General features: G+C 45.9%; 1 protein-coding gene across 1 annotated transcript in view; it reads right to left on the bottom strand.

Annotated features, from left to right (window-relative positions):
* The window catches only part of SRBD1 (S1 RNA binding domain 1), a 1,352,005-nt gene extending 1,339,201 nt beyond the window's left edge, over positions 1-12,804 (bottom strand). Inside the window, exon 1 of the mRNA XM_069608446.1 lies at positions 12,687-12,804. Coding sequence (XP_069464547.1) covers positions 12,687-12,689 — 3 coding nt within the window. The 5' untranslated portion in view covers positions 12,690-12,804. The remainder of the gene's footprint in view (positions 1-12,686) is intronic.
* Positions 12,805-14,716: the final 1,912 nt, after the last annotated feature.

The raw sequence follows: 14,716 nt of genomic DNA, 5'->3' as shown, positions 1-14,716 counted from the left end.
ACAAACAAAACTCAAGACATCCTGACCTCGCTCTCTTATACGCCCCCCCTCCTCCCTCACCTGCCCCGCCTCCTCTTTCTCACCCATAACACTGGATGAGGTCTCTAAAATAGTCATCTCTATGAAAGTCTCCTCCAAACAGGTGCTCCCCTCCTCCTCCAGAACAATCAAAGACAACATGTTCTCCCTCGCTCCTGCCTTAGCTGATTTCAGGAATGACTAATTTGCCACTGGCTCCTTCCCATTACCCCTCAATCACTTGAGCACCCTCTCCTTAAAAAGCCATCCGCCGACCCTTCCTGCCGGCTAACTATCGCCCTATCTCCAATACCCACTTCTTGAGCAAACTCCTGGAAAAGTTGGTCATCGCCCAACAGATCCACCACTGAATTAGTTGACTGTCTCATTGACCACCAGTCTGGCTTCAGAGCACCCAGAGGCCCGGAAACTGCTCTCCTGAACACTTGTGAAGACCTGCTCTCAAGCCTCGATTCCAACTCTCCTTTCGTTCTCATCCTTCTTGATCTTTCCTCTGCCTTCAATATAGTCAATCATGCCACCCTTATAAATCTTATTTAGTACATGGGGGTAGTCCTGACCTCAAACTTTTACATTACAGTGGTTTGCTGTAGGAACAATTATAACACATCTCCATATTCAATACATCTTCATAAGTATGCATCCTAGGAGGAAAAACGTACAAATCCAAATTCTGGAAAAAACTGGAAAAACCAGTCGTTAAGACCTTTATTTATTTAGGTTGCATATTCCAGCATGGATAGTTCAATTTTGCAGGCTGAAAGACTTACATACAAACAATAAACAGTAAACATAGTCACCAGCTTGCTATGTTTTGTAAAGGGAGGACACAAATATTTAACACACAGGTTAGTGAATGCAACCTGTTGTATTTGTAGTTGTACAGAAATCTAAAGTAACTTTTAGGCACTCTGCCAACGTATCAAAAAACGAACACATTCATAAGATAAAGCATAGTGTGTTTACTCCACACTGCTATGCTATTACTCTGTTGCGTTATCTGTGTGTTGTATTACAAGATATTGCTTCATATTTGTCAACACTTTTGCAACCAATACTTTGTACAATACAATGTTTTGCTTCAAGAAACCTAAAAATAGGGTCTGCTAAGAGGCAACACTATTGCAACCACTACTTTGTACAATACAATGTTTTGCTTCAAGAAACCTAAAAATACGGTCTGCTAAGAGGCGGCGTCAACACTTAAGGTGGTAAAGATGATGTGGGTCATTGGTCTCAATGTTGTAAGTTCAAGACATGACGACGTGGGACGTTTCGGCTGTGAAAGGGTGGCAGCCTTCTTCTGGGGCCAGGAAAAGCAGGTCTCCCTACGATTAAAAAACAATATATAAAATATTGTTGGATGTTACAGAACATGGACCATGTATGCAAATGTTAAAAATGCCCGTGAGAGGCTAAGAAAAGCCCTCCGGACCCAGGCACTGACCTTGCAATCAGAGGGATTTAGGTGTATGAGCTGGTGGTCACTGTGCTCATGGTGGAGGGATGGTGGCCCGCTGACTGTTGGACGCTGGGTGCACACTGTGAAGTGATCTGATAAACTACACACATTGAGTGGTGTAACATCCATGTGGCTGGGTAGCCTATGACTGGCTGTACTAGAATCAAGGAACCAAAAGGAGAAAGGTACATGAAGGATTATGCACCGTTGGGCGAGGTGCTACATGGGTCCCTCGGTGTGGAAGGAGTCCTGGAGGCAGGAGATAAGTTCCTGTCTGTGGAGAATGGACGGCCAGGCGATCGAAGCTGCTGGGCGGAGGGAGACAAAAAATGGAGAGGGCGAGCCCTCCTGTCAGTAAAGGGAAGGGGCTGCGGGGTGGAGCCCTCGTTGGGAGGGATTGTCCAAAGTAGGCTAAAACTCACCTAAAGTCTGGGATCTGTTGGCGTGCGGCAGATTCGCAGAGGTGCAGTGCTCGCGTACAGCGGCGAACGAGCAGTGCGAGCAAATAAGGGTGCGCATGGAGTGCGCGTCTCTCTATCGCGCATGCGCATTGGCGTGGATGACCGATCTCCAGGGAGACGGGGACGCGGAAAAAAGGCGCGTCAACTGCCGTGCGGCAGTGGATGTTGTGAATGCTCCTGGGCTACGCATCCTGACCGATGATGTGGGATGGATGTCTGAGCTGGCCAATGCAGGAAGGGAAAGGACAAATTGTAAGCGACAGAACATCGCGTAATTGCGTAAAATGTAGCATAAAATAGTAAATAATGTGATGGGGCGACTGGGCAGGCGAAGGCTTGGTGCTGAATAGCACTGAGAGTGGCACCCTAAGGATCAGGGTGACCATTGTCCGTAGTATGAGAAGGCTGGTGGGGGAGAGTGGGAAGATCCCTCAAATGACTCCCAGCGAATGGGGTGAGAAATGGCTAAGAAGGCGTGCGAAATGGAGAGAAGCGTCCTGCATAGGCCGGATGATGGGATCTAGGGCATCCTAGGTGACAAAAGTGAACCCCATGCAGAAAAACATGATGGCAGATTACAAATACTCAACTGGTGCAAGTTCATTGAGGCCCTGAGCTATGGTCTGTAGCTTAAAGATCCACCACGATTCTTTGAAATTAAGTGCATTAGTGGTATTAGAACAGTCCATCACTTTGTCCACCACCCACCATTTAAACGAATCACAATTGTGTTGAAATTCGAGAAAGTGTGAAACGAGGGGTGCATTGTGAGTCTTGCATCTTATTCTAGACTTATGTTCCCCTATTCTCTTGTTCCCTTGCATAGATGTTTGGCCTATGTATCTTAAGTGGCAGGGGCATTCAATGAGATGAATAACATTAGATGTCTTGCAGTTGGAGAAGAGACGGATTTCCCATTCTTTTCCATCTATCAGAAAGGAACGTAGTTTTTTAGTTTGGCTACAGACTGAGCAGCTCCCGCAGGGATGGTGTCCGCGGATCTCCCGCATATTCCACAGAGTCGATCTCGAGTCTTTGCGTTTGTTTCTAGCATGTGTGAGGAGATCTTAGAGATTTTTAGATCTTTTAAGGGCCATTCTAGGTAGAGGTTCTTCTGGAAGACTCAGCTGAACGATGGGCCAGAGTTTTTTGATGATGCCTTTAAGTTTGGATGTATTAGCATTGAAGGTAGTTACACATGCCATAGGGCCTTCGGAGTCACGGTTGCGGTCCTTGGGAACCAATAATTCTTCTCTGGGTGTGTAGAGTGCTCTTTTCTTGGTATCCTTGAGAAGTTTTTTAGGGTACCCTCTGTTTTCAAGTTTCAGTTGAAGTTCTGATGCATGTGTTTTGAAGTCCTTGGTGTCGGTGCAATAGCGTCTGATTCTCAAAAATTGTCCATAGGGCAAGTTGTCCCGGAGGCTTTTGGGGTGATTGCTCCTATAGTGCAATGTGGTATTGCGGTCTGTGTCTTTTTTGAAAATGGAGCATGTGAGTTTACCATCCGAGGCCAGTATATTGAGGTCAAGGAAATTCATTTTCTCGTTATTATGGCTCATCGTGAATTGAATTTCTTGTGTTAAATTATTAGTCCAGTTAAGGACGCTGCTTCAGGACAGAGGTCCATGGTCATTTTTTACGGGAATATCTGCGAGCAAACATGGTACCCCCAGGTCTACTACTACGCAATGAGCCAGCGCTCTTCTTAGATGATAGGGTATACATGGAGGATTTTAGTAAAATCGCCACTAAATGTAGCAGAGACGTAATGGTACTACCATCACAACAGCCAAAAGGATACACACAAAAATGATGGGAGATTTGAAGAATGAGGAAACTAAGTTCCTCAACGACGATACCATCACCAACGCAAGGGAAAAACTTAAAGAAATCGATGCAACCCTTGAAACCTTCTCAGCCCTTACACTGGAAAGAAAACAAAAGAAACTTGCTAAGGACATTAAAAGTTTCAAACTGGAAAATGTATACCCCTATCTCGCATTAGACTACAAAGACATCAAGGAAAAGGAAAGAACTGCCAGACAAGGAGGCATTAACAGGAACCGCCGCAAAGGCGTTTCATTCTCAGGCTCAGATAACTCGAGCTCAGGCTCTTCGTCAGGAGACCAAAGCAACCCCAGAGGCACTAACCCGAATTTTGGCCAATTCCAACCACCACCCATGATGCCTTTTTTAGGGCAAGGGGGCCCCAGAGGTGGGTTCTGCCCCTCCTCCCCCCAACTTCAAATACCGTTTTTCAGCTACCCCCAATGGGGGCAACCAGGCAGGAGATGCAGGGGCAACCAAAGACGCAGACCAAATCCCGATATTCAATCTCTCTAACATACCTCTTTCCAAAGATGAAATATCCCTCCTAGCTAAAGGCCTCTCGTATGTACCCACGAACACAACTGATTGGTTCAAATTGGATGGAGAACTCTCGACTTTTCTCCGTACTATCAGAAGAAAAATGTTCTTTAAGGACAAAAACTGCCCCTTGGAAATAGAAGACACAGGACTGAGACCAAGAAGTGATTTTTATCCAAGGGACAGTGATATCCCCCCCACATTGCTTGCATTTGATGCCTCAGACAAGAAATTAACAAACTTAAGTCTACTAAAAACCACCAGAGAAACAACCTTACGGTTGGCGAACAAAAAGCACTCAAAACCTTGTCCAATAATTCAGACATTGTGATCAAAATGGCGGACAAAGGGGGTGGTATTGTAATACAAAGCAAATAACTATACACGATGATGGTGATGGCACTACTGAACGAAGATAACAACTATAAAAAACTCAAAAAGACCCCACCAATCAGTTGAAACTTAAAATACAAGAAATGACAAAATTTGCAGCCGAAAGAAATTGGATCTCAGACAAAGAAGAGGCTTTCCTTAACACCACCGAGGGAAGGATACCGGCGTTTTACGCCTTACCCAAAATTCATAAAAACAGGACCTCCTCTCCAGGCAGACCCATATTCTCAGGATGTGGCTCTATACTCGAACCTCTGTGCAAATTTATTGACTTTTTCGTTAAACCACTATGCCAGAATACATCGACATAGCTCAAGGACACAATGACAACCATCACCATTTTTGAAAACCAACCTTTTGATCCTATCACTGAAGTAAGAGTCACTATGGACATCAAGAGCTTGTACAAAAGCATCCCCCAGGAACAAGCAGTTGAATGTATAAGACAACATCTAGTCCTTCACATGACCCAGAGGAGGGTTCCGGCTAATTTCATCTCTGAACTCCTGGATTTTGCATTAACCAACAATTATTTTTCATTCAATGACATCTTCTACCAGCAGACCTGTGGAACTGCCATGGGTGCAGCATTTTCGCCGAGTCTAGCCATCATCTTCATGGCAGAGTACGAGAAGACCTTCATACTCAACGATACCAATCCATTCCATAACAACATCCGCCTTTGGCATAGATACATCGATGATGTTATTTTCATATGGCATGGCCACAAGCAAGAATTGGACAACTTCCTTAACTGGACTAATAACTTAACACAAGAAATTCAATTCACGATGAGCCATAATAACGAGAAAATGAATTTCCTTGACCTCAATATACTGGCCTCGGATGGTAAGCTCACATGCTCCATTTTCAAAAAAGACACAGACCGCAATACCACATTGCACTATAGGAGCAATCACCCCAAAAGCCTCCGGCACAACTTGCCCTATGGACAATTTTTGAGAATCAGACGCAATTGCACCGACACCAAGGACTTCAAAACACATGCATCAGAACTTCAACTCAAACTTGAAAACAGAGGGTACCCTAAAAAACTTCTCAAGGATACCAAGAAAAGAGCACTCTACACACCCAGAGAAGCATTATTGGTTCCCAAGGACCGCAACCGTGACTCCGAAGGCCCTATGGCATGTGTAACTACCTTCAATGCTAATACGTCCAAACTTAAAGGCATCATCAAAAAACTCTGGCCCATCGTTCAGCTGAGTCTTCCAGAAGAACCTCTACCTAGAATGGCCCTTAAAAGATCTAAAAATCTCAAAGACCTCCTCACACATGCTAGAAACAAACACAAAGACTCGAGATCGACTCTGTGGAATATGCGGGAGATCCACGGACACCATCCCTGCGGGAGCTGCTCAGTCTGTAGCCAAACTAAAAAACTACGTTCCTTTGTGATAGATGGAAAAGAATGGGAAATCCTTCACTTCTCCAACTGCAAGACATCTGATGTTATCTATCTCATTGAATGCCCCTGCCACTTAAGATACAAAGGGCACACATCTAGGCAAGGGAACAAGAGAATAGGGGAACATAAGTCTAGAATAAGATGCAAGACTCACAACGCACCCCTCGTTTCACACTTTCTCGAATTTCAACACAATTGTGATTTGTTTAAATGGTGGGTGGTGGACAAAGTGATGGACTGTTCCAATACCACTAATGCACTTAATTTCAAAGAATCGTGGTGGATCTTTAAGCTACAGACCATAGCTCAGGGCCTCAATGAACTCGCACCAGTTGAGTATTTGTAATCTGCCATCATGTTTTTCTGCATGGGGTTCACTTTTGTCACCTAGGATGCCCTAGATCCCGTCATCAGGCCTATGCAGGGCGCTACTCTCCATTTCGCATGCCTTCTTAGCCATTTCTCACCCCATTCGCTGGGAGTCATTTGAGGGATCTTTCCACTCTCCCCCACCAGCCTTCTCATACTACGGACAATGGTCACCGTGATCCTTAGGGTGCCACTGTCAGTGCTATTCAGCACCAAGCCTTCGTCTGCCCAGTCGCCCCATCACATTATTTACTATTTTATGCTACATTTTACGCAATTACGCGATGTTCTGTCGCTTACAATTTGTCCTTTCCCTTCCTGCATTGGTTAGCTCAGACATCCATCCCACATCATCGGTCAGGATGCGTAGCCCAGGAGCATTCACAACATCCACTGCCGCACGGCAGTTGACTCGTTTTTTCCGCGTCCCCGTCTCCCTGGAGACCGGTCATCCACGCCAATGCGCATGCGCGATAGTGACACGCACTCCAGGCGCATACGCACCCTTATTTGCTCGCACAGCTCCTTCCCCGATGTACGCGAGCACTGCACCTCTGCGAATCTGCCGCACGCCAACAGATCCCAGACTTTAGGTGAGTTTTAGCCTACTTTGGACAATCCCTCCCAACGAGGGCTCCAGCCCGCAGCCCCTTCCCTTTACTGACAGGAGGGCTCGCCCTCTCCATTTTTTGTCTCCCTCCGCCCAGCAGCTTCGATCGCCTGGCCGTCCATTCTCCGCAGACAGGAACTTATCTCCTGCCTCCAGGACTCCTTCCACACCGAGGGACCCATGTAGCACCTCGCCCAACGGTGCATAATCCTTCAGGTACCATTCTCCCTTTGGTTCCTTCATTCTAGTACAGCCAGTCATAGGCTACCCAGCCACATGGATCTTACACCACTCCATGTGTGTTCTTTTCCAGATCACTTCACAGTGTGCACCCAGCATCCCACAGTCAGCAGGCCACCATCCCTCCACCATGAGCACAGTGACCACCAGCTCATACACCTAAATATTGTAGCCTCTCACGGGCATTTTTAACATTTGCATACATGGTCCATGTTCTGGAACATCCAACAATATTTTATATATTGTTTTTTTTATCATAGGGAGACCTGCTTTTCCTGGCCCCAGAAGAAGGCTGCCACCCTTTCACAGCCAAAACGTCCCACGTCATCATGTCTTGAACTTACAACATTGAGACCAATGACCCTCATCATCTTTACCACCTTAAGTGTTGATGTCGCCTCTTAGCAGACCCTATTTTTAGGTTTCTTGAAGCAAAACATTGTATTGTACAAAGTATTGGTTGCAATAGTGTTGCCTCTTAGCAGACCCTATTTTTAGGTTTCTTGAAGCAAAACATTGTATTGTACAAAGTATTGGTTGCAAAAGTGTTGACAAATATGAAGCAATATCTTGTAATACAACACACAGATAACACAACAGAGTAATAGCATAGCAGTGTGGAGTTAACACACTATACTTATCTTATGAATGTGTTCGTTTTTTGATACGTTGGCAGAGTGCCTAAAAGTTACTTTAGATTTCTGTACAACTTCAAGTACAACAGGTTGCATTCATTAACATATGTGTTAAATATTTGTGTCCTCGCTTTACAAAACTAAGCAAGCTGGTGACTATGTTTACTGTTTATTGTTTGTATGTAAGTCTTTCAGCCAGCAAAATTGAACTATCCATGCTGAAATATACGACCTAAATAAATAAAGGTCTTAACAACTGGTTTTTCCAGAATTGGGATTTGCACGTTTTTCCTCCTAGGATGCATACTTATGAAGATGTATTGAATATGGAGATGTGTTATAATTGTTCCTACAGCAAATCACTGTAATGTAAAAGTTTGAGGTCAGGACTACCCCCCTGTACTAAATATCATTCCAGCCTTAACGTCCTGCCCGACCGCAGGCTATCCCTTAGGTTACAAACCCTTATAAATCGGCTCTGCGATACCCTTGGCATCATGGGCCTGGCACTGGACTGGTTGACCTCATTCCTATCCGACCGACCTTTCCTGATTCAACTGGGCTCTTTCCTCTCCTCCACTTCACTCTCTACCTGAAACATCCCTCAGGGCTCCATCCTCTTGCTGTGGCTTTTCAACATCTACCTTGCCTCTCTGGCCCACTTGATCTCCACCTTCTTTCCCCACTTTGTGTTATGCAGATGACACACAGCTCTCCTTTAAACTTCCCTCCACTGCTTCCTCTACTTCCTCTTTCATTCCGGACTGTCTGGCTGCTCTTCAGGCATGGTGCGCTGCTAATGGTCTCTGCCCTAATGCCAGTAAGACTGAGCTCCTTCTCATTGGGACCCATGGGCCCTCCTTCCCTCCTACTCTCTGGCCACCCAGCTTGGGTCCCATCCCCTCACCCTCTTGTGAGGCTAAACACTTGGGAGTCAAACGACTCCCCTCTCCCATCACATCGCAGACCTTGATAAGAAGGCCCACTTTCAGCATCACCTCCTCAGACACATCCTCCCTTTCCTCACCTTCCCCCAGAAACTCAATGTCGCCAGAGCTCTGGTACTCTCTAGGCTGGACTACTGCAACAGCCTCTCTTCAATCTGCCTTTATCCTCCATTCGCCCCCTTCAACTAATCCAGAATAGGACTGCAAGATTTATCCCTGGCCTCAAGCCCAGGGACTGCATCTCTCTAGCCCTTGAATCTCTCCACTGGCACCCGGTGGCTACGAGGATCAAGTTTAAGACCCTCTTCATCATCCACAAGGCTTCCTAGGGCCTGGGACCACGCTACATCCAACTCCATCTCCCTAAATACCTCCCTGCTAGAGCCCTACAGTCTTCTAGCTCCTTCTCCCTACAGATCAGTCGCTTTTTCAAGCAGAGTGGAGGGGGTGGTAGATCTCTCCCATCAGCAGGAGCAACCCTCTGGAATGGCCTACCTGCCCCTCTGAGGCTAGAGCCAGTACTCCCCAAGTTCCGGAAGCTTCTCAATACATTCCTTTTCTCATCTTCCTTGCCTCTCCCCCGCCCCTGCTAATGCCCCCTCTGCCGCTTCGACTGGCTGCTTAGTCCCTTTTGAGCCTTACAAGGCACAAGGCCTTGCTCGACCAGTCTACCCAAGCACCCATCCTTACCTACACTTGCCCTTCCAGGCCCAATTCCCCTGTAGCCTGGCAGGGTGTGCCTTCCTACTGAGGCTGGTCCTCCCCCACCCTCACACTTAGCATGTACTCCCCTCCAGCGGCATCATCTGGCACTAGCCCACCTGTCCTCCCTATAGCACTTGCCTAGCCCCTTGGCCCTCCTCTTCCACCCCTCATCCTCCTGCATTTGTATGCCACCCTCTGATCCACACCTCTCTCCCAGACCTGCCTTCCTCTGTCCCCACTGTGCATACCACTTGCACTTCTCGTTACTGCACTTGCACGATCCGAATGACAAAAGCACTAGTAGGATCGTTATTGCTGTTTTTCTCCCCTGCCCCCCCCACGTTTTTTTGTCTTTTGACAGCTTGAAACACCATCTGCTGTATAGGCGCTATATAAATACTTCTACTGTGACAGGCACTCTTGGGACTTATACCCATTTACCGCACTGGCGTCTCCGACCCATCCTCATCAAAGGAGAGTCTCCCATTCTCCAGTTTCCTTCAGCGTGCTTCTGCACATGCACGACTTCAGCTCTGCAGACACAGCAATCAGGCGAGGCGCACATGGAAAGACTGCCTGTCTCTTCCAACCTCTTCCAATACTGGCCCAGCCAAACAGGGTTTGGGAGCACAGGACCAACTCCGAGCCTATAGATGAAATCTGCTCTTCCTCTGCTCCGGCGTCCCTTATGTGGTCACACTTCCTCATTGACTGCCAGCCTTGTGCTCTGCTCCTTCTGCTACTTCTACCGTCCTTTCAGCTCCTAAACAGCTTCTTTGTACTTGCCCTTCCTGCTGCAGCCTTTTATGCCCCTCAGGTGGGTTAATTGGTTTCAAGTAGAGACCCTTAGAACTAATTGCCTGACCTGACCAAAAGCTATTAGGCTTGCCTGCCTGACCTTGGCTCCTGCATGCCTCTTTAGCCCTCTTCTTCATAGTCCCTGAGGGGTTCTGGGACATGCAGTCCACTTGGGAAAGATTCAATTTCTCTACTTCTTTAAAAGGTTTGAAAATAGATTTTCCTCCCTTGATGTTTTTAATAAAGGAGTTGGAGGGTTTAACCTTTTTAGAGTTAGATGGTACAGTAAAGGGCACATATTCAACATTCCTATTGGCATACCCCTGGCATTGTGGAGGATAGGGCAATTTAGGGGTATAAAAGATTGGTTATTGGGGTTCAACACTATATTGAGTCACTTAAGATTTACCTTTTCATTCTTAGTCAGAGGTCGAGATATACCAAAATGGCAATAAGCCAATTCCTCCTCTAAATCCGGGGATGATATATTCCGCTCTAACGAAAAAAATACTGCGTCTCACCCTGCGAAATCTCCCAAAATTCCCTGGGCCTGTTTGCCACCCAGATGATTCTCCCGCAGTACACCACCCGCAGGATTGGATCAGGAAGCATCTGCCCTCTCTTGGCCACTTGGGAAGAACACTCTAGGAAGGGTTTTAGTGAGGGATCCGCAGGATATAGTATGATGATATATTTTATTTCTATCGCGCTCGTACACAAGTGTTTCAGAGCGCGACAAGGCAAGGGAGGGGAACAGGGGAGAACAAAACAGCGATCTTACTAGGCCCAGTGACATTGAGAACGCGCAAGTGCATGGGAGAGGGGGAGGGGTAAAGTGCATGGAAGGGGGGAGAAGTGGAAAGTGCGAAGCAGAGAAGAAACAGATAAATAACAATAAATAAATAATAAAGGCAACAAACAGTTTCAGTGCAGCCAGCAATTTGCACGTGCTAGGTTTAAGGCAGCAGACAGGGTAGGTCTGATAAGTGCAGAAAGAAAAAAGGGGGGGGCTGTATGGGTACAGATACAGACCCCAGTGCACAGGGTGGCCCGGAGGCAGTGCGGGAGGGTGGCAGGGCGAGCAGGTACCTGGGCCCGGAGGACAGAGGGTGGCCAGGTGCACAGTGCCAAGAGGGAACAGATCAGCAGGGGAGAAGGGGAGCGAGGGGAGAAGGGGATTCTCCACAGTATGCACAAAAGTGTCATGGTTAAAAACCACATCGCCTGCCTGACCCTCCTCCAGGCCAACATGCTCACAACCGCTGCCGCACAAATGGTCATCTGTGATAAACCCACTGACAACCTGCTGCTCCTCTACGCTGACTGGTTCACACGCCACACCCACACCAGATGTGAGGCAGTTAGAACAGCAGTGGCTTCCTGTGACCGCCACAATGCAGGGCAGCAGACTACTGTCACCATCTGCATTGGTAACGGAAAGATAACTAAGTAAGTACTTAATATGCAAGAAAATAAATACCTTTCCACATGCTAACAATCCGATTAGCAAGAGGGGTTGAGACACATGCTTTGGGAGCAGAGGGCAACTATACCTTCAACCCCCACAGTATGGGTTTGCCATACAATTCTTTTGCAGCCAGTGTTATAATGAACCATGGTGATCCAAAAACAATTTCAAACCACTTTGTAGAAAAGGACTACGTTTCTTTATTCTACACTTACAGCAGAAGGAGGTGATTCCAGTGATCAGTACATTAGACATAGCAGATAACCTACCTAGCATCCTTATATATACAAGTCAGCCCACTTCCCAAAGGCAGTCCTAGATCTCTCGCGTTACTCACTCATCCAAACATTAATCACCACCAGTATTAACATATGAGATATGCATTCACAGCAGCATATCGTGTACATGTAAAAAGCACGTAACAACAATTGCATGTAGCCAAAGTGGGCACATCACAGTGACACTGAGGAGCCCATACAATAATAAAGTGGAGCACAGCACAGAAACATTGACTGTTCAAAACCTAGAAGGATGTTATCAACTGTGCTGCCCATTTATCATCCGTGTACGTGTAGAAGAAAACACTGAAAAACTAAGAAACAGCGCCCTGCACAGTAGATGTGATCTACTCAAGATGGAAGATACGGTGGCACATATTAAAATATAGCACTGCACGAGATTCTCATAGCAAACGGAATGGTGCAAAAATGCCCATCTTTGCTTAAATGTACAAAACGAGGAAACTAAACAATGCAGTACCCACCATTGCAAATGCAGCTTGTTGCTTCAGCGCTCGCAGGGGTCGCCAGACTAGCGGCAGAATTAATTGGTGACTGTCCCTTGGCAAAAGGTAGTGAGTGACTAGTTCTCATTAGAGTAAGGGACCCAGCAACGCGGCTACATCACGTGTCCCACGCGTTACATGCACCCTACGTCCGACATATGCCTTATGCGGTTGTTCAGACTGGGGTCTCCTTGGAGAGGGTCGGGACGAGGTATTGGTTGTATATATCGTTAACGAGCGACCTATGGTCCCTGGAGGCACCATCCGCCAAGAGTGTACGAATTAATACAGTGCTGCTGATGACAGCAGGAGGGCTGTAGCACTATCTATCCCCGTCTAACCCCGTGACTCTCTCTGCCACCTTCCCAGAAGCCTATCAAAGCCCGCGGGGCTTCACAGTAGTTATCACGTTCTTTGTTTTAGTAGAGCGTATAACATGGAAGCTGTATACAATGAATGGTCCATTTCAGAACCGTTGTTTTGGACAAGGCATTCAAACGGGGGATTTTATTCTGAAAATGCATGCATCAAAAACGGGTTGGAAGCCCAAGTCAGACGACATCGAAGACAATTCAAATGTTAACAAAAAAAAGAGTTCTGAGCTATGTCTCTAGTTTTCACGTGCTTGCTTTTGATGTGTCAAATAGATTTGTTTGTTGTCACGTTTCACTCGCAAAATACAAAACATGCATTTTTGTCAAATAATATAAAACACCTGGTTACCTTTTCACATTATCTTTTGTTACGAGTCTAAGTCGTGAAAGAAAGCATACAAGTGATTTTGATCATTTGGTGTAATTGCATTCTGGGATTTGTAGTCCTCACGATGGGGTGAAAATAACTCAACTTTTGTACTATTTTTGTTTAACATATGTCTGTGAGGAGTCCTATATTGCTGGAGTACTTTTCAAGCCCTCTTAATAAAACCTATAATTGTTGGAAGACAAACATTGGTAGGGGAAAGGATCATGGGGAAAATTGGTTATGATGCTTTACCAGGTCCACCGATGTGGGACGCGGTTGCTGGACTGAAGATGCTCTCCCTGGTCCCAAGCTGATTTTCAGGTTACAAGTTGAGGGTGCATTTGGGTTGACAACATCCATCCACTTTTTACACAGTGCATATGCTATCCCCCTGTGTATTTTTGAGGCAGGTATGCAAAAAACAGCGTGTTTGCTCTTGTTTTTGGGCACCAGGTGAAGTATCCACAGACAAGATAAGAGGATAACAATGTTTATTTATAATATATAATAAGCCCGTCGCCCCGCACTGCGACTCGCACACATCCTCTCCCAAGCTTCGTCCGCTCTCTCTACAACCGCCAGATCGAACCCTCATCACTTCCAACCACAACATTCCACATCACGTGCAGGCGGGGAGCCAAGGCAATACAAGATTACATAGTAACATGCATATGAATATGACAACTAGAATACTACATCATCCCCCTCTTCTAATATAGAATATCAACAGAAAATAATTATACAGAATAATACATTTTCATACATAGTAAAATCAACCAAGAACCATTTTGCAACCTATAATAAGATAATCATAAGTACGTTATATCTTGTCCTTATCTCTCCATGACATAGTCTCTGGACCAAATCGGTAGTCTCTTTTCTCTTGAACTACGCAACACCGTACATTCCGAAATATAATTTCCTCTATTACCTTGTTGCATATCTGCATCCCCAACTTGTCTCACCATATCGCCAGTCACATTCTCATTCCCATTTAGAATATGATCATCACCAAATAAATCAATCGCTCTTCTCTAATATCTACATTGCCTATCTTTTTCATGTTTACCTTCCCACATCCATTTACTGACCCTATCTAAATTCCACACAGATCCACCACTAACTCTGACCGCTCTCCTGAACACTTGTATCACTTTAACCGGACTGCTGTATTTAGAGTCACCCTTTCTTACATTACATCCAAACTTTATTCGCACAAAATCCCCTGGTGAAATTTTCAATCTAGGCTCTCTTGGAGACAACTT

The sequence above is a fragment of the Ambystoma mexicanum genome, chromosome 4q (genome assembly GCF_040938575.1).
Source record: "Ambystoma mexicanum isolate Mex_15411 chromosome 4q, UKY_AmexF1_1, whole genome shotgun sequence".
NCBI lineage: Eukaryota > Metazoa > Chordata > Amphibia > Caudata > Ambystomatidae > Ambystoma > Ambystoma mexicanum.
This window is presented reverse-complemented; position numbering and strand designations above follow the sequence as displayed.